General features: G+C 44.5%; 1 protein-coding gene across 1 annotated transcript; it reads right to left on the minus strand.

Moving 5' to 3' along the window:
- Positions 1-3128: 3128 nt before the first annotated feature.
- TMEM278 (transmembrane protein 278) lies at positions 3129-16781 on the minus strand. The gene is made up of 2 exons (XM_026681597.2): positions 15929-16781; positions 3129-5444 (listed from the first exon to the last, which is right to left on the minus strand). The coding sequence occupies exons 1-2, from the start codon at positions 16196-16198 to the stop codon at positions 5175-5177; spliced, it is 540 nt and encodes a 179-aa protein (XP_026537382.1). The 5' UTR covers positions 16199-16781; the 3' UTR covers positions 3129-5174.
- Positions 16782-19307: the final 2526 nt, after the last annotated feature.

Raw genomic sequence — 19307 nt, forward strand, 5'->3', positions numbered from 1 at the left:
TTCCTATTCCTGCCCTGCCGGACTAATTACCTCATCTTGCCTTGATTGGACTTACGGTTACAGTTTTTGTTGACCACTTTTTGGACTTGATTCACTGCAATTAAAGGCTGTTCCTGGGAGAGTTTTTCTCCAGCCAGAAGGTAACCTGGACATTGGGGGCAAAACTGGAGCTATTAATCTTATTGATTATCTGACTGTGTTACTTTTGGGCCACGCCCTGGGTCATTACAGTGCCCTCCTCCCACTGTAGCGTTAAAAAAAACACCAAGCTTAGCATTTACAGCCGAATTTTGCTGCTGTGGTTTATTTAACAAGCTGTGTCTCAGTTTTGCTGCCCAAGTTCTCACCCTGGCATCTTTCCCGGCCCTAATATATTTTTTTAAAAAAGTGAGATCTTTGGTAGAGAAAGAAGGATACGGAATTCAGCCCCATTAAAATTTGATATAAACAGCTTCTGATTCCGTGGGCCTGGTTTTCTGAAGAGGAATTTGCTTGCTGTTAACTTACGGCGGTATTTTAATTTTTTTTTATTGCGGTACTGTAAGCCTTTCCACGGAGTTAATTAAGGAATTGATTTTCCTGAGCAGTCAAGGACAGAAAGCCCCGGAAATTTAGGATGTTGAGAAAGGTTACTTAATGCACGGGGGATATCAGAGGTGTGAGAGGCCAGCGAGGTCAAAACTGAACAGCCCTCTCTCAACAGAAGGTCCCCATTTATTCGTACCCATTTCCTGTATTCTTACTCATGTTTATACTTGCATCTATTGTCTTGTAAGCGATTGACAAATCAAATAAATAAATAAAAAATAAATAAAATAAATCTCCTATCTACAACACAGTCCTTTCATCGGCCCCAAGAAGGCTCCACATCCATTTGCATCACTGAGATGACCCTGAGGATACCGATATACCTCCAAGTGGCCTCAAGGACTCTCTAAAAAAATATTGCAAATGACCAGCTGTCTGCAAGGACTATTCATACAGCAAAGAATAGAATAGAATAACAGAGTTGGAAGGGACCTTTGAGGTCTTCTAGTGCAACCCCCTGCTTAGGCAGGAAGCCCTATACCATTTCAGACAAATGCTTATCCAATCTCTTCTTAAAAACTTCCAGTATTGGACCATCCACGATATCTGGAGGCAAGTTCATTGTTCTCCCAGTCAGGAAATTTCTCCTTAGTTCGAGGTTGCTTCTCTCCGTGGTTTCCATCCATTGCTTCTTGTCCTGCCCTCAGATGCTTTGGAAAATAGCTTGACTACCTCTTCTTTGGGCAAATAAGAAATATTGGAAGACTGCTATCCTGTCACCCCATGTCCCTCTTTTCACCAGACTAGACATACCCAGTTCCAACAACCGTTCTTCCTATGTTTTAGCCTCCAGTCACCTCATCATCTGTGTTGCCAATCCTTCCATTCTTCCTTTCATTCGATCCTTCCATTCCCTGCCATCCAAATCTGAGCTGAAGAAGCTTCTCAGACCCCCAAACGTCTTCAAAAGAAAAACCAAGAAAATCCAGTTGCCTCTTGGAAAAAGTGACCTGAGAAGCTCCATAGGCGTGATATCAGAGAGCACCAGTAACTTAGGGCAGCTGAAGGGGTTAAACCAAAAAACAAACAAATCAAAAACAAAAACCCAAGGCAGTTTTGAAAGGCCTGATCATGATCAAGACATTTAGCCTGCTCATATCCAATCAAGGAAATAAATGAAAGCTGTTTTAATTTCACCCCTGAAAGAATTGGCTCCGAGACGGAAGGTTAATAGCTGTTGTTTAGCACATCCATTTTTCTCCATCAACAGTATTAACACTCCTCTCCAGGAAATAAAACGAGCAAATTAAATCTCTGTTGACGTGCCTTAACCGGGATAGTTGTTTCTCGGCATTTTTTAATACAAAAAAAACAGAGCTTAGATCTGAGGAAAAAAAGGGACTTTCTGTCATGGCCCTGCTGGACTCTGATTCCAAGGGGGAGGACGAGTGCTGACAGGGAGTGTGAGTGTGGCTCCGTTGGCTGTGGAAGAAACTGGGGAAGGGCAAAATCCGTCTGGGCAGAGCAGGGGAGAGGTAGAGCAAGGGAGAGGGAATTCAGAGGAAGACCCAGACCCACCCCCTCTTCATCCTAGGCCACACAGGGAGGAACGGAGAAGGGAGCACATGAGTTGCATGGCTTACGGGGGAGGAAAGGGCCCTGATTTCTTTCATTAGCTGCATCTGGGAACACAGTGTTTAAAAAGAGAGGTTGCGCACAGCAAGTTGTTGGGAACAAATCGTGAATTTATCTGGTCTCGTTGAGGCTTATCTGGGTTCCTGGCGTCTTCCCAACTGTGTGTGTTTTGCTGGCCTCTCAAGTCTGCAATTCCTTCTCCTGCCCTGTCCAGTTAATTGCTGCAGCGTGGTTTGTGTGGATTTTTATTTACAGTTTATATGTACTTTGTTTTTGGACTGAATTTCCTCCACTTCAAGACTGTTCTTGCGAGAGTTTTTTCTCCAGCTAGACGTAACTGGACATTGGGGGCAAAGTTGGAGGTATTAAAGGGACTCTTCTTACTTATGTGACTGTGTTGCCTTTGTGCCACGCCCCTTTGGGTCATCAAACTTTCTCTCCCTTGTCTCAAATGAGCAGAATTTGGGGTCAAGATGGAAACAGCTGCACAGGTGATCCTCAAAATTTTGAGGACCCCGGGACACTGCAACCGTCATAAATATGAGTCACTTGCCAAGTCACTGAATTTTGATCACATGAATTTGGAAGCTGCAATGTTTGTAAGTGTGAAAAACGGTCATAAGTCACGTTTTTCACTGCCGTCGTAACTTCAAACAGTCACTAAATGAACTACGTTGAGGGCTACCTGTATTTCCATGTGTACAACGTATTTATCCACATTCATTAGATGGATAGCAGAACAATTATAAACAGGACGAGAGAAGGAAGACCAAGGAAGCAGACGGTGGGGAAAAAAAGTAGTTAAATACTGTAAATGAATGTAATGCTGAAATGGGAGGCAGTGACAAAGATTGTGTTGACAGTGGCCAGTCACAAAACACTTGCCAGGTGCTCCTGTAGTGTTAAGCAATTCAGAAGACACATTTCCCGAAAGGGAGATGAAAAACCGAGACGATGGACATGCATATTTTAAAAGAATCTTTAATATCTAGCTAGACAGTGGAAGAGCATCGGGCATCATCTGTGGTGTCCCCACAATACTGATACACAACAGCAGCTGGAAGAGTTACACAGGACAGGAAGAAAAGTAGCCGGAAACACCACTCCACGGAGCTCACAATCAGGGTGTTACAGGATGCAGCTCTTTGCCCAACAATGACAGGTGTCAACTCATAAAATACGTATTTCTATGGTCTTTTTAGAGTTGCCAACAGAAAGGGAGAGGGAGCAGTGGGGCAGCTTGGAAACCAAAAGTGCATTCCATAAATAGTTTTTCAAAGATAGTAACTAAGTGACTGAAGTTTCTGCTGTGCAAAATCCTAACTGGAGAACGTGATTGATGACTCTGGGCTATGGATGTGCCTCATTGGAGAATATGACTTACGATACACCCAGGGGGTGGGGGGAAACCAGGGTCAAGGGTGACAATGAATTGTGTGCCTCAGAGTCGGCTACACCCAGGTAGTGCCGGCATGTTAACTCCCAATAAATCCTTTGGACGTTTTGGAAGTTTGGCTCGAGATTCATGATTTAATTGGGGAAACTGCCAGAATCCTGCCAAGAGGTTTCAGAAATCTCATCCATTGCACCCCATTCTCATTTTTAAGGATAGCCATGAGACATCGGTGAGGACACAGCTGCACTGCCAAGCAAAAAATTGCAGCTGGCTCAGCGATCCAAGGAACGTTTGGGCGCATTTCAACTACTTGAATCGCGAAGTGCTTAGAGCTCTGGGAGCGCAGATGGTGGCGCGTCATGTCCCTGAATTGCTGCCATTGCGCCAGTCCTCCCTGCATTCACGGGCTGCACATCAAAATCAGCCGGAAGCCATGAAAACTGGTTGGATGTGGCCCCAGCACACCATACAGCGAAGCATGGGAGCTGCTGCGGCTGACAGAGGGCTTGAGGGCAGGCCAACTTTTGCTAACATCATTCATTTCACCCTTGACCCTGGTCTCTCCCCCCCCCCTGGATGTGTATTCTCCAATAGGACACATCTATAGCAAAGAGTCATCAATCATGCTCTCCAGTAATAATCTTGCATGCCAACAGCTTCAGCTGCCTAGCAATTATCTGAAGCATTTATGGAATGTACTACTTTCTCCACTCCCTTTCTGCTGGCAACTAAAAAGACCAAAGAAATTTTTTTTTTAGTTGACAAGGAAATTGCTTTTGCAGAAAATAAAATTACCCAGAGAATCTTTTGCTCCTGAATGGGTAGCCAAAAGTTTCCTTATTATGGAAGTGGGGGCATGCCTCACCTACCATTCAAACAGACAAAAGGGCCAAGTTCCCAGTTATTTTTCAGTGAAGTAATGAACGGAACCTCCTTGGATATTTTCCATCTGAAGGAGCCTTAAAGATACCTTGGAGTCACAAATGTTACTCTGTTTGTGAGAGTGAAGCATTTTCACCGTGTCTTCTGACTGCTAGTTGATGTTCGGCATTTTTAAGAGGCAACTAACTCCCTCTTAATTTTAAAAAAATCGTATTGAAAAATTAATCAACCTGCAAACGAGGACGTGAAATTGAGGATGGTTGCAACCTGGGGATATTATCTACCTTATCCTGAATCCATCCATTTCCTGCATTTACGGCACATCTTGAGCCAATAAACTCACCCAAAATGTACGAATCACAAAGTAAGCGAAGTTTGCTAGAAAAACCAAGCCGGATACTCAAAGTCATCGCATGAACCAGTGAAGTGTATTAGGTGGGAATGGAGTGCCGTTTCCCCCACCCCACACTTGGGCTCTGGCTCCACCCACCACTGCTTTGGCCCCGCCCCATTGTGCAGCTCAAATAACAGACACACCCTGGTGGGATTATCTAGCCCAAAGCTGCCTTGAAAACCAGGGAGGCCTTTTAGCCTGGCTACTCCTGAGCACAAAGAGCCTGCGCAAGGGTGGGAGTGGAAAAACATGGCAGTGGGTTACTATCACTGCTCTTCCTTCGTGCCCCCCCTCCCTCTGAAACTAACCAAACTGCACGGAGAGGCTGGGAGAAGCAGCTCAGACCCAAGCCTTGACTTGGTGGTTCCATTCCTTCACGCACCCGCAGAGCCCCCCTTCTTCATACCACCGCCACTTCACGCCTTTGTACATGGCCCGGGCGCATGGCTGGAAGCAGAGGAAGAGGTGGAGGCGGCGGGCCAGGCTGCAGTAGAGAGCCATGGAGACCACGATGAGGGGAGACATGATGACGAAGCCCAGGATGATCAAAGCCGAAGAGCTGTTGTCATCCAGGATGGTCTGGCAGTAGTAGGCGGTGGAGTGGAGCACCTGCGGAGAGGAGAGGAAACGAGTCACAGGCAGTGGGAATAGAAGAGTAGAGTAGAGTAGAATAGAAAAGTAGAGTAGAGTAGAATAGAAGAGTAGAGTAGAGTAGAGTAGAGTAGAGTAGAGTAGAATAGAAGAGTAGAGTAGAGTAGAGGTAGAGTAGAATAGAATAGAAGAGTAGAGTAGAGTAGAGTAGAGTAGAGTAGAGAGTAGAGTAGAGTAGAGGAGGTAGAGTAGAGTAGAAGAGTAGAGTAGAATAGAATAGAAGAGTAGAGTAGAATAGAAGAGTAGAGTAGAGGAGAAGAGTAGAGTAGAAGAGTAGAGTAGAATAGAATAGAAGAGTAGAGTAGAATAGAGAATAGAGTAGAGTAGAATAGAAGAGTAGAGTAGAGTAGAGTAGAGTAGAGTAGAATAGAAGAGTAGAGTAGAGTAGAGTAGAGTGGGAGGTAGAATGAGGTAGAGTAGAGTAGAGTAGAGTAGAAGAGTAGAGTAGAGTAGAATAGAAGAGTAGAGTAGAGTAGAGTAGAATAGCAATAAGAATAGGAATAGGAATAGGAATAGGATAGAATAACAGAGTTGGGGGGGACCTTGGAGATCTTCTAGTCCAACCCCCTGCCTAGGCAGGAAACCCTATACCATTTCAGACAAATGAGTGTCCAATCTCTTCTTAAAAATTTCCAGTGTTGGAGTGTTCACAACTTCTGGAGGCAAGTTGTTCCATTGAATAATTGTTCTCACTGTCAGGAATTTCTCCTTAGTTGCTTCTCTCCTTGATGAGTTTCCACCCGTTGCTTCTTGTCCTGCCTTCAGGTACTTTGGAGAATAGCTTGACCCCCTCTTCTTTGGGGCAGCCCCTGAGATATTGGAACCCGTGGTGGGATTCAAATTTTTTTACTACCAGTTCTGTGGGTGTGACTTGGTGGGTGTGGTGTGGCTTAGTGAGTGTGGCTTGTTGGGCGTGGCAGGGGAAGGTTATTGCAAAATCCCCATTCCCTCTCCACCCCACTAACCTGCTTTCCAGCTCCGTTCTCCTGTGCAGGGCAACCAAAGAAGACCCAGCCAATCAGCTGGGACTCGGGAGGCGGAGAATAGATGGGGCCGGGGCCAGTCAGAGGTGGTATTGGCCGGTTCTCCAAACTACTCAAAATTTTTGCTACCGGTTCTCAAGAACCGGTCAGAACCGGCTGAATACAACCTCTGCGTTTCCCCCTCTCTACAACTGGCCCACTCGACACCAGGAAGCTCCCCCAACTAAACATGCTAGCTTTTCTGATTCTACGATCTGGAGAAAAATTTATACATTTATCTTGGAAGTCTCACTGAATCAGTCCTGAGAAGAGCAGGTGGTCCAGATCGATTTTCTTCAGGCTGAAATCATGTTTTCTAAGATGAAAAGCCCATGCCGAAGCCTCAGAGAGCCCCAAAGCAAAAAAAAAAAAGCAATCTCAATTCAATTTTATTTACATTTATATGCCCAGTTCCCAATCCCATCCAATCAGCTCTCTTATCATGTTAAAATGCCCATTTGGTGACAATTGACTTTCACGTTGCCAAAAGGAAAAAAAGGAGAGTGAAAAGGGAGAGGAGAGAAGAAATCGGAATGAAACATTGGACGCCAAGTCCGAGGCTTCGAATTCTCTCCCCTGGTTTTGTTTTTGATTTTTGTTTTTTAAAAAAAGGGTTGGAGGGTTGAATCACATTGACACCAAAGCAGCAGCCTGATGTTTAGCCAGTCTCTTTGTTTTGGAAAAATTGAATAAAACTTGTTTTTTTTTAAAAAAAGAATGCCTCTTGCTAGAGGTGAGAAAAATAAATTGCACCTTGCAATAACAGGGAACATTGAAAAGGTGGCATGGCTCACAGCATTTATACCTTGATGTCTTGAACACCTGTATTTATAGGATGCTAGCATTATTCATCCTGATCTAGCATCTATGTATCTATAGAACATGGAAAAATCAGAGACCTAGCCTCAAAAGTTAGAAAAGCAATGTATTACATATTGCTCAAAACTAACAACGGCTCAAATCAGGTAATTTTGAGTACCTTGAATTAGGCCCAAGCATCTTACAGAAAGCACGGGTTATTCCACTGAACCAACTAACATGGATCAATAAGCAAGTAGGGTGAGAAAAAACAACAACCCTTGGGACAAAGATACCATGAAGTGGAATGAAATGGGCATTTAAGTATTCAAATCAACACTCAGATTATTGGGGGAAAGATGCTGACTCTGTAAACCTCTTAGAGAGGGCTGTAAAGCACTAAGAAGCAGTATATAAGTCTAAGCCCTTTTTATTCAACCCCAGATTTCTTAAAAGGTTCCTGGGTTCTTGCTGGGTCAGTCCAATTTTAATTCAAGACAATAATTGGGCTGTTGGCTTTATGATTCACCCAGGGGATGGAGGAAAACCAGGGCCAAGGGTGACAATGAATGATGTGTCGCAGAGTCGGCTACACCCAGGCAGTGCCGGCATGTTAACTCCCAATAAATCCTTTGGAAGTTTTGGAAGTTTGGCTCGAGACTCATGATTTAAAAGGGGGTAACTGCCGGAATCCTGACAACGTGTTCACAAAATAAGAATTTAGTAACTTTAATTGTCAGACCCAGATATTTTGATATCTGTCAGTCAAAAAGTCTAGATTTGTATTAAGGGGACATAATTTGACTTTGGTATGATGGTTGTTGCTTTGCTAAGGACACAGATAATTCAGAGTGGGTACAGCAAGCCAGCTTTTCCTGGGGGCGGGGGGACATCCACCCTGGAGAGCCTTTTTCCAGCTCTTGTCTTTCCCAGATGCCTAAAGCAGTAGCCTTGACATCCTAGGGCAGTGAGTTTACACGTGGTTCATCAGTGGAACTCACTTCCACAAGATGTTATGGCTGCCACTTTAGCTAGCTGGAAAGGGGAAGAGCTGGAGGGAAGAAATGCCTTTACCAAAGTTGACATCTCCGACAATTTAGCAATATTGGTATAAAAAAGACCTAAAGGTTTGCAAGACTTCTAACTCCACATCCCCTACATTCCTACTTAGCTGAATCTCAATCATGCTGCCTTCTCTCTTAATTGCCCACTTTCTAAGCTAATTCCAATTCCAAGTTGCTTTGTAGGATTCCAATACCTAACGGCTTCTGTTGCTTTGCTTATCTTCTCATCGCAGCAAGGTTTTTTATTTCTTTTTTTTTTTTTAGAACTGTGATAAAATGGTGGGAATTTCCTGCAGTCTTATGGCAGGTAATTAGGGCCTATACAACCCAGGGGAGTTTGATTGTTCTTTAATATTCGGTGATAAACAGTAATAAACAACTCAAGGGAGATGAGCCTAACTGTTTGCCCAGATTAAGAAACTCCTGAGCTAATTTCTGCAGGGATGCGAGATGGTAGAGAGAGAGAGAGAGAAAGAACGGGGAAATTAAATCATGAGCTGCTTCAGAAGTTCCCAGTTCCCTTTTTCCTTAAGGAAAGATTGGAGCCTGTTGCTCTTAAGAAACAGGAACTTCTGAAGATTTTACACCTTTGGGATTCCTAAATCCATTCTTGTCCATGAGCAAAGGGGTTTTGATGACAGCTGGAAAACCAACTGAACCTATTTAAGAAGGTTCTCTTTAAACTTCTAACAGTCTGCTGAAAGTAACTGGGGGTTCTAACATAGAAAGAAAGAAAGAAAGGGAAAGAAAGAAAGAAAAAGAAAGAAAGGGGAAAGAAAGAAAGAAAGAAAGAAAGAAAGAAAGAAAGAAAGAAAGAAAGAAAGAAAGAAAGAGAAAGAAAAAGAAAGAAAGAAAGAAAAAGAAAGAAGAAAGAAAGAAAGAAAGAAAGAAAGAAAGAAAGAAAGAAAGAAAGAAAGAAAGAAAGAAAGAAAGAAAGAAAGAAAGAAAGAAAGAAAGAAAGAAAGAAAGAAGAAAGAAGAAAGAAAGAAAGAAAGAAGAAAGAAAGAAAGAAAGGAGAAAGAAAGAAGAAAGAAAGAAAGAAAGAAAGAAAGAAAGAAAGAAAGAAAGAAAAGAATTCTTTATTGGCCAAGTGTGATTGGACATACAAAGAATTGGTCTTGGTGCAAATGCTCTCAGTGTCCATAAGAGAAAAGAGACATTCATCAAGAGTCAAGAATCATCAGGTACAACATTTAATGATAGTCATAGGATGCAATAAGCAATCCAATCATACCAGGAAACAGTCAGTATAAATCGTAAGGATACAAGCAGCAAAGTTACAGTCATGCAATTACAAGTGGGAGGGGATGGGTGATAGGAGTGATTAGAAGATTAGTAGTAATAGTATTACAGTTTTATTAAGTAGTTTGACTGTTGAGGGAATTATTTGTTTAGCAGAGTGATGGCATTTGGGAAAAAACAGTCCTTGTGTCTAGTTGTTCTGGTGTGAAGTCCTCCATAGCGTCATTTTGAGGGTAGGAATTGAAGCAATTTATGTCCAGGATGTGAGGGGTCTGTATATATTTTCCCAGCCCTCTTTTTGACTCCTGCAGTATACAAGTCCCAGATTGGTAGTAATGTTTTTTTTCTAACGTGGGCAAATAGAGATGCAAAGGTTTTTTTTCCTTTCATTCCCGGTTGGCCAAGGAAACGCACACTGAATAATGGGGAAGGGAGCTTGCCTCGGCTTTGCATTCCCTAGAGTCCCATCTGCAAGGGATGGCTGAGTGACTTTACAGAGAATATCCTGCTTGCATAACCCCGACCAATATTCAGTGCATAGCAGCATCTGATCTGTCGCTGGTCTGCGGGAACCACTGGCCTCAAAAGCTGACAGATCCTGGGGAGCCATTAGCGAACAACACCCTTGAATACCCCGAGGTGTCATTTACCTCTTTGATGGTCTGTTTGCCACTACAGAAAGGGAAGTAAACATCTGGCGTCTCCAGGGATGGGTGGGTGGGATAGATTTTCGTTTGCTACTCATTTCAAACAGGGCTCGGCTTTGAGCAGGGGACAGCCACTGGTTTGCAGGCATCGCCATCGATTCCAGAGAGGTCGTTTGGAGAACAAAGTTACAATCCAGGATTGATTTAGTATTTTAATGGCCCCCCCTTTAATTAAGCTGGTTTGAACTGCCACTGGGGCTCCCACTCTTCGATCAATTGAAACGCAATTGGGAGCCAGAGAAAGCAAAGGATGTCATCAGCTAGTTCCATCAGATCTCACCGAAGGCGCATGCTGTGGGTCCTGTCATCTGGGGCGATATAGATTGAATGGCCTGCCTTTTCTGCTGTGTGGAATCTCCTCCCCGCCACCCAAGTGAGGATGGTCTCATCGCTTCTAAGCGTCTGAAGGTCCCTCAAGACAGGGCTATGCCAACAGGCCTGGGGACCCCAGGGGATGGACGGAATAGTGTGGTGGCTCCATTAAATAGTAGCATTCTCTGTCTATTATTCCTGTTTATTATGTTCTTCATATTAGTTAATGGTAGGGATTTTGGATATTTATTGTTTCTTTTGATGTACATGACCCAGGGTCACTTGCTGGCGAGATAGAGAGAGAGATGGAGAGAGAGAGAGACAGATGGAGATAGAGAGATGGAGAGATATAGATAGAGAGATGGATAGAGATAGACAGATAGATAGAGAGAGATAGAGAGATGGATAGATGGATAGATAGAGAGAGATGGATAGAGAGACAGAGATAGAGAGATGGATATAGATAGACAGATAGATAGATATAGAAAGAGAGATGGATAGAGAGATAGAGAGATATAGATAGAGAGATGGATAGAGATAGATAGATAGATAGATAGATAGATAGATAGATAGATAGATAGATAGCAATAGCACTTATATACTGCTTTACAGTGCTTTAAATCCCTCTCTAAGCGGTTTACAGAGTCGGCCTTTTGCCCCCAACCATCTGGGTCCTCATTTTACCCACCTCAGAAGGAGGGAAGGCTGAGTCAACCTTGAGCCTGGTGAGTTTTGAATTGCCAAATTGCAGGCAGCCGGCAGGCAGCAGGAGTGGCCTGCAGTACAGCACTCTAACTAGATAGATAGATAGATAGATAGATAGATAGATAGATAGATAGATAGAGATAGGCAAAGTATTTTTTCGACACTTCAAGACCATGGACAGCTCCTGATATTTGCTCCTTGATTAGCCCTTTGTCCAGGAATGCCCGATGAAGGGATCTGGAAGGAATTTCTCCATTTTCCAACCTAGACATTTTGCCTTTCCAGGACATTTCCCCACGGGGAATCACTCCCATTTTTGTATTGTTCTTCCTGTTAAGAGAAAGTCCCTTCTCCCAACTACAACAACAAAAACCCCTTCTCATTGGCCTTTTTTATAAAAGGCTAAATCCTTTTCCCTGTGGTTCAGGCTCAGATATCCAAGGCACATTCTCCCATCTCTCCTTGGTTTTTCGGTGCCCTTTCCTGATCATCTCCCATTGCCCTTTCCTGAATTCCTGATTCAGAAAAAAAGCCTCTCTCTTTTTTTTTGAGGGGGTGGGAAACTTCTGCAAGCAAGAATTGATAAAGTTCAAACTTCCTAGGTAGGGATGCAAAAGAAGATACTGGATGAAATGCCTTTTGAGTAGATTTGTCCCTAATGGCACGCTTGCACATTATCTTGGCAGTCGATCTGCAGAATACTTAATAAGAAGAAAATGAGTTTGTCAATCGGAATGAATCAAGGGTTGGTCAGGACTGTCTGAACCCAAACCTCCATGCTGAAGTCATGGATAATATTGATTCAGAAATTTTCCCCCCTCTTATTTTTTTTTTTACTGACCTCCCCCCCCCCATTTCCCCCTCCTCCTCTTTAATTTATCAGACAAATCCTGGAGACTGACAGTGGTAGGGGAGGGAAACCTTTAATTAAAAAGACATTAAATGGAATTCAGTCCCTGTCGGCAAATACAGACAGAAGCTAAGGAGCAGGAGGGAGGCCGGGAGAAAATAGAAAATAGTGCTACAATTAGACAGAAATCCTGAGGGAGCCAAGGTTGAAAAGAAAGCTCCTGTCAATGAAGATCTGGAATTTATTTCGATTGTAGTTACTGAAGAGGAAATTTAGATGAGTGTGTTTTGTTTTTTTTAAAAAAAGAGACGCATAGTGCAACAACTTGAATTCCTCCCTGCTCTGTCTCCTACCCCAAAACTGACAACACAAAGCTGTTTTTCCTAAGTATTACAGGCAGGCTGTTCTTATAATCCATTTGTAAGACTGTCTATGTCAGTGGAAGCTTTTTGAGTGATGGAGGCCTTGATGGGACACAAAATTATCCGTGTAGCAAGTTCAACTTTTCCCCTGGATCCTTGGAATTCTTGTTCTCCCGTGGTTTCTTATTCCACCTTCCAAGGTCTTGTTTTCGTTCCTTCTCATTTGTAGATAGCTGGAGTTTAGCCCAAACCAAGCAATATTTATTTACCCATCTACAGAATTCTTAAGATCCCAGGAAGATTAACACTTAGAGTGAAAGAACAGAGACGGCAAAGAAGCAGATTTCAACTAACTCTTGGGAGAAAAATATCCAAGCAGTTAGAATTCTTGAAGAGATGAACCCCATCTCCAAAACCTTCTTCGCTAGAGGATTTTTAAAGAAAGCCACTTGAAGGGAGACCCCCACAGCTGTTGGCTAGACTGGACAGCATCCCAGAAGAGGAGAAGGAGGGGAAAAAAGAAGAAAAGGAAGGGGGAAAAAATCCTGCACAGATTTATTCTTAAAATTGCCAGAAGTCACGTTTGTTCTCCAAATAGGCTTGGAGTGTAATTATAGCTTCAAGTGAGGGAAACACAGTTTTACATCTTGCTTCGCAGTGCCTGCATTGAACAAGATGGCCAATGCAATTTTAAATTGCATTAACAGAAGGATACAATCAAGATCAAATGAGATACTAATACCACTCTATAAAGCCTTGGTAAGACCACACCTAGAGTACTGCATCCAGTTTTGGTCACCACACTATAAAAAAAGATGTTGAGACTCTAGAAAAAAATACAGAGAAGAGCAACTAGGATGATGAGGGGACTGGAGGCTAAAACATATGAAGAACGGTTACAGGAACTGGGCCTGGCTAGTCTAGGGAAGAGAAGGACCAGGGGAGACATGATAGCAGTCTTCCAATATTTGAGGGGCTGCCACAGAGAGGAGGAAGGGGTCAAGCTATTTTCCAAAGCCCCTGAAGGCCAGACAAGGAATAATGCATGGAAACTGACCAAGGAGAGATTCAACCTGGAAATAAGGAGGAATTTTCTGACAATGAGAACCATCAACCCATGGAACAGTAGTTGCCTTCAGAAGTTGTGGAAGCTTCATCCCTGGAGGCTTTCAAGAAGAGATTAGACTGCCATTTGTCAGAAATGGTGTAGGGTCTCCTGCTTGGCTGGGGGTGGTGGTGGACTTGATGACCTCCAAGGTCCCTTCCAACTTTGTTAATCTGTCTGTCTGACTTCAGGGCTGGCAAGATGACTCACTAAAGCTCTTAAATGGTCTTCAGGCTACACAGTTGGCCTTTTGACTTGCTGTATGTTTACCATCTTTTTTTCAGGGCTGAATTTTTTGTCCCCGACAATATCAAAATTGCTGGGCTGATCACATTTTCCTACGTCGCTAAACTGAACCAACGGACACCCCCACTAATCTAACCCTGGGTGCTTCCTATTATTTATCTCCTTTTCAGAAGAACTGGAAACGAGCCCGGAGGATTTCTGGAATCCTTCCCACGCTGCAGCTTTTGCAGTTGCTAACTTCACGTGGGGTCCAGCATCCATGTTCAAAGGAACATCCATGTGGTTGGATGTGAGAGGCTGGTTCAGAAGATATATAGACCTAAACCCGGGCTCCCACCATGTGCTGAATCACAAGTTACTAATTCCCGCTTCAATGCCTACCTTGTGAGTAACCCAGCTAGTTAGTTGAGCTTGCTCCTTAGAACGGCGTGTTTAGAGGCAGCTGGAGCAACTCTCAGCAGGTTGAATCCGAAAAGTAGCCTGATCAATTTGGCTTTATAAACAGGGATGGGATTTGGAAAGTCAATCAAAGCCATGGATTATTTTCAAGATGACAGTATATTGCCCTCATTCTCAACTTCTTACCTGGGGTAGGATGCGGTCAAGAGAGGGCGATGGCTATGCTTGCTTGGAATGCTGGAATTCCTCGTACTTGGAAAATTGGGAAGCAGATGCTGTAAGCTTCATTGGTGCCTCTCTTGGGGTATTAATGACTGGTGGCTACTAGTTTTCCCATAGATGCTTTCCCCTCCCTTGAGGGGTGAGGAAGAACAGCCTGGATTTTTGCAAAGAGCTACTTTTGTATTCAAGGAGGATAGGATGACAAAGTTAGAAGGGAACTTAGAGATCTTCTAGCCCAACCTTCCTACTTAAGCAGGAGATCCTACACCCTTCTGGACAAACGGTTGTCCAATCTCTTCTTAAAGACCTCCAGTGTTGGAGCAACCCACAAGTTCTGGAAGGCAAGTCTGGTTAATTGTTTTCACTGTCAGGAAATTTCTCCTTAGTTCTAGGTTGGATCTCTCTTTCGTGATTTTCAACATGTTACTTCTTGTAACGGGTTATTCAGAGGAGGAACCAGCAGTTGAGAAAAGAAGCAGTCTTTCCTCATAGTCTGGCAGCCAAAGAAAAGGGTGTTCCTTTAGACGAAGATCCTTGTTCAAGTCTGACTTCTGTTTAAGAAGAGTATTTTGCACATTCATGCATGGCTGTCCAAAGATGCACACCAGCATTCATACATTAACTGTCCTCTCAGAAGGGAAGTCTCACAAAGACTAAAGGGGTGAAGATTATAGCAAGGAACAATAGTTGCAAGGTGTAAAAATATCATTTTCTTGTAAGAGCATCATGCCCCATCAACTGTCTGTCAATAGCCAGCATTCTTTCTCTTCGCAATGAAATGAAGCCAACAAAGGGACTCCCTGACACTTGAGGAAATGAGCAGCCTTTGGATCTCTAGCCTCCCCACTTTCCTTAACAAGGGTCAACTTGGATGTACGTGAAAATAAAACTACAGGCAACAGTGGCATTTGGGTTCAGACGTTGTGGGTCACGCATCAGTTGCATTGGAGCATCCATTGCATTGAAGCTACCTTAGGATGCTTGCCATCCAATGAAGGACCACATATCCCATGATGGCAGAGCAATTAAGGGGTTGGGCAAGGACTGAGGAACTCCAGCCTCCATTCTGTCCCTTAGCTACGCTACGAAGCTTCCTGGATGACTTTGGACTAGTCACTCTCTCAGCTCAACTTACCTCATCGCTCCTGCAGTGAAAAATAAGGGAAGGAAACACGACGTACATCTCCTTCAGGTCATGAAGGAAAGGCAGAATAGAAACCTAACAATAAATGCATCAGAGTTCCATGGGACAAAGCATGGGACCATCAAATCCAGCGTGCGTGATGACTTGACTAAAGACAGACAATGCCTCTGAGAACAGACAAAATTCAAGCCTTTCCTACCCACTAGACAAGTCTGTATCAGTGGCTTCCTCAACAGTAAGTTCAGTTTGTGGTAAGATACTTACCCGGGAATGACACTGGAATCCAAAGTAGACCACGACGATGGCAGGCAAAAGGACCACTGAAAAGATGGCGGCCATCAGAAGGAAGTTCAGGAGGAAAGCCAAAGAGTTCATTGCCACCACCAGGCAAGTCCACGCCCAACAGCCACAGGTGCTACGACGCTCCATGGGCAGGAGCTGGTCCTCCATGTTGTAAGGCGGGAGAGTTTGGATGGTGTGGGAAGAGTCAGAGAAGTTGTCCCCATCATAGTCATCGATCTCCTGATCGGACATCCTCAGGAAGATCAAACCGGGCGCCTCAGTTCCTTAATTCCTCTCTTTTTTCTTCCTGTCCGTCCAAAATGGAGCGACCACTCAGTCTTCCCAGTTTAGGTGAGAGGATTGTGGCCGAGGTGGATTTTCCCCAAAGGGGTTGCCCACTTCCAGGAAACAGGAGGGAGGTGAGCTTGGAAGCCTAAGAGGGAAGTTCTTAACACGCCCTTTCAGGGATCAGCGGGCGGCCTAGGCTGAAATGGTACAAGACAGAGAAAGTCCTTCCAAGTGGTGGGGATGAACTTTTCCTAGAAGGCAGGCCGTTCTTCTCCAGGTGTGCCTACCGGAGTTCTTGGAGCAAGAAGAGATTGCCGGTGTGAAATTTGCCAGGAAAGGGGAGAAGGACAAGCGCCTTCCTCTGGTTCCACCTTCTGGGTCGAGTTTCCAGCCAGACGCCCAATTTCCCAGAAGTTCCACACGGCACCAGTCCTCTCTCAGCACTCCTCAAGTCTCCATGGCAGGCTGCGCTGGATTCATCCCCTGATTATCTGGGCAGAGTTGGGTCCTTCAACTTTTCACTTCTCCCCCCCACCCCAGCCTTCCCTTTTTGTGATGTCCAGAGGCAGGAATGCTCCCTGCCTGAACTGGTGGCTCTTTCCCCTCTTCCTAGACGCTCCAATCGTGGTGTGGTGTGTTGCCGTTTAGAGGCAGCTGCACCAAAATCTCTCCTGCAGGCACCCAATCCTTAGCTGCTGCTGCTCCTGCTTCTCTCCACCCCTTTGAGCCGCTTACTACGTACTGTTTCCATCCAGCCAGGCCCACTGCTGATCTTTTTCTCCGTGTGCTCCTGCTCTGCGATTCCTCTTGATGGAGAGGGGAAGGGAAATGGGACCAGCAGGCTGAGGAAGGGTGGCAAGGAGAGGACAGCGGAAGAGGGGAGAAAAAAAGGAGATTCAAGAGAAGGGATGAGAAAGGGGTGGTGGGTGGACGTATTATACCAAGCGGAGTGGAGTTGCAAAAAAGCGCAAGAGTTTTGGCTCAGGACAGGGAAGAGGTTGGAAGAAATGTTGGGCTTTAAATTAGATCATGTACCAGAATGTTTTCTATTAGGAATCACGACAAGCAAAAATACAATAAGGATGAGCTATATTTGATTATACATATTACTACTGCAGGAAGGATAGCATTTGCCCAGAACTGGAAGGAGACAGATATACCGAGTGAAGACAAAGTAATAAACCAAATTTTACTATGAGCTGAAATGGATAAGTAACCTTCCTACTTAAGCAGGAGATCCTACACCCTTCTGGACAAGCGGTTGTCCAATCTCTTCTTAAAGACCTCCAGTGTTGGAGCAGCCCACAAGTTCTGGAAGGCAAGTCTGGTTAATTGTTTTCACTGTCAGGAAATTTCTCCTTAGTTCTTGGTTGGATCTCTCTTTCGTGATTTTCAGCATGTTACTTCTTGTAGCGGGTTATTCAGAGGAGGAACCAGCAGTTGAGAAAAGAAGCAGTCTTTCCTCATGGTCTGGCAGCCAAAGAAAAGGGTGTTCCTTTAGAGCGAAGATCCTTGTTCAAGTCTGACTTCTGTTTAAGAAGAGTATTTTGCACATTCATGCATGGCTGTCCAAAGATGCACACCAGCATTCATACATTAACTGTCCTCTCAGAAGGAAGTCTCACAAAGACTAAAGGGGTGAAGATTATAGCAAGGAACAATAGTTGCAAGGTGTAAAAATATCATTTTCTTGTAAGAGCATCATGCCCCATCAACTGTCTGTCAATAGCCAGCATTCTTTCTCTTCGCAATGAAATGAAGCCAACAAAGGGACTCCCTGACACTTGAGGAAATGAGCAGCCTTTGGATCTCTAGCCTCCCCACTTTCCTTAACAAGGGTCAACTTGGATGTCACGTGAAAATAAAACTACAGGCAACAGTGCCATTTGGGTTCAGACTTTGTGGGTCACGCATCAGTTGCATTGGAGCATCCATTGCATTGAAGCTACCTTAGGGTGCTTGCCATCCAACGAAGGACCACATATCCCATGATGGCAGAGCAATTAAGGGGTTGGGCAAGGACTGAGGAACTCCAGCCTCCATTCTGTCCCTTAGCTACACGCTACGAAGCTTCCTGGATGACTTTGGACTAGTCACTCTCTCAGCTCAACTTACCTCATCGCTCCTGCAGTGAAAAATAAGGGAAGGAAACACGACGTAGATCTGCTTGAGGTCATGAAGGGAAGGCAGAATAGAAACCTAACAATAAATGCATCAGAGTTCCATGGGACAAAGCATGGGACCATCAAATCCAACATGCGTGATGACTTGACTAAAGACAGACAATGCCTCTGAGAGCGGACAAAATTCAAGACTTTCCTACCCACTAGACAAGTCTGTATCAGTGGCTTCCTCAACAGTAAGTTCAGTTTGCGGTAAGATACTTACCGGGAATGACACTGGAATCCAAAGTAGACCACGACAATGGCAGGCAAAGGACCACTGAAAAGATGGCGGCCATCAGAAGGAAGTTCAGGAGAAAGCCAAAGAGTTCATTGCCACCACCAGGCAAGTCACGCCCAACAGCCACAGGTGCTACGACGCTCCATGGGCAGGAGCTGGTCCTCCATGTTGTAAGGCGGGAGAGTTTGGATGGTGTGGGAAGAGTCAGAGAAGTTGTCCCCATCATAGTCATCGATCTCCTGATCGGACATCCTCAGGAAGATCAAACCAGGCGTCTCAGTTCCTTAATTCCTCTCTTTTTCTTCCTGTCCGTCCAAAATGGGCGACCACTCAGTCTTCCCAGTTTAGGTGAGAGGATTGTGGCCGAGTGGATTTTCCCCAAAGGGTTGCCCCCTTCCAGGAAACAGGAGGGAGGTGAGCTTGGGAGCCTAAGAGGAAGTTCTTAACACGCCCTTTCAAGGATCAGCGGTGCTTAGGCTGAAATGGTACAAGACGGAGAAAGTCCTTCCAAGTGGTGGGGATGAACTTTTCCTAGAAGGCAGGCCGTTCTTCTCCAGGTGTGCCTACCGGAGTTCTTGGAGCAAGAAGAGATTGCCGGTGTGAAATTTGCCAGGAAAGGGGAGAAGGACAAGCGCCTTCCTCTGGTTCCCACCTTCTGGGTCGAGTTTCC

The sequence above is a fragment of the Notechis scutatus genome, chromosome 16 (assembly GCF_049901735.1).
Source record: "Notechis scutatus isolate UNSWTSFEM ecotype Mainland chromosome 16, rNotScu1.2, whole genome shotgun sequence".
In the NCBI taxonomy this organism is placed as follows: domain Eukaryota; kingdom Metazoa; phylum Chordata; class Lepidosauria; order Squamata; family Elapidae; genus Notechis; species Notechis scutatus.

Excerpts from the sequence above, each read along its gene's own strand:
- TMEM278 (XM_026681597.2), bottom strand. The coding sequence starts at position 16,198 with ATGTCCGATCAGGAGATCGATGACTATGATGGGGACAACTTCTCTGAC. Across the intron at positions 5,445-15,928 it reads GATTCCAGTGTCATTCCCGG|GTGCTCCACTCCACCGCCTA; the intron begins GTAAGTATCTTA and ends TCCTCTCCGCAG.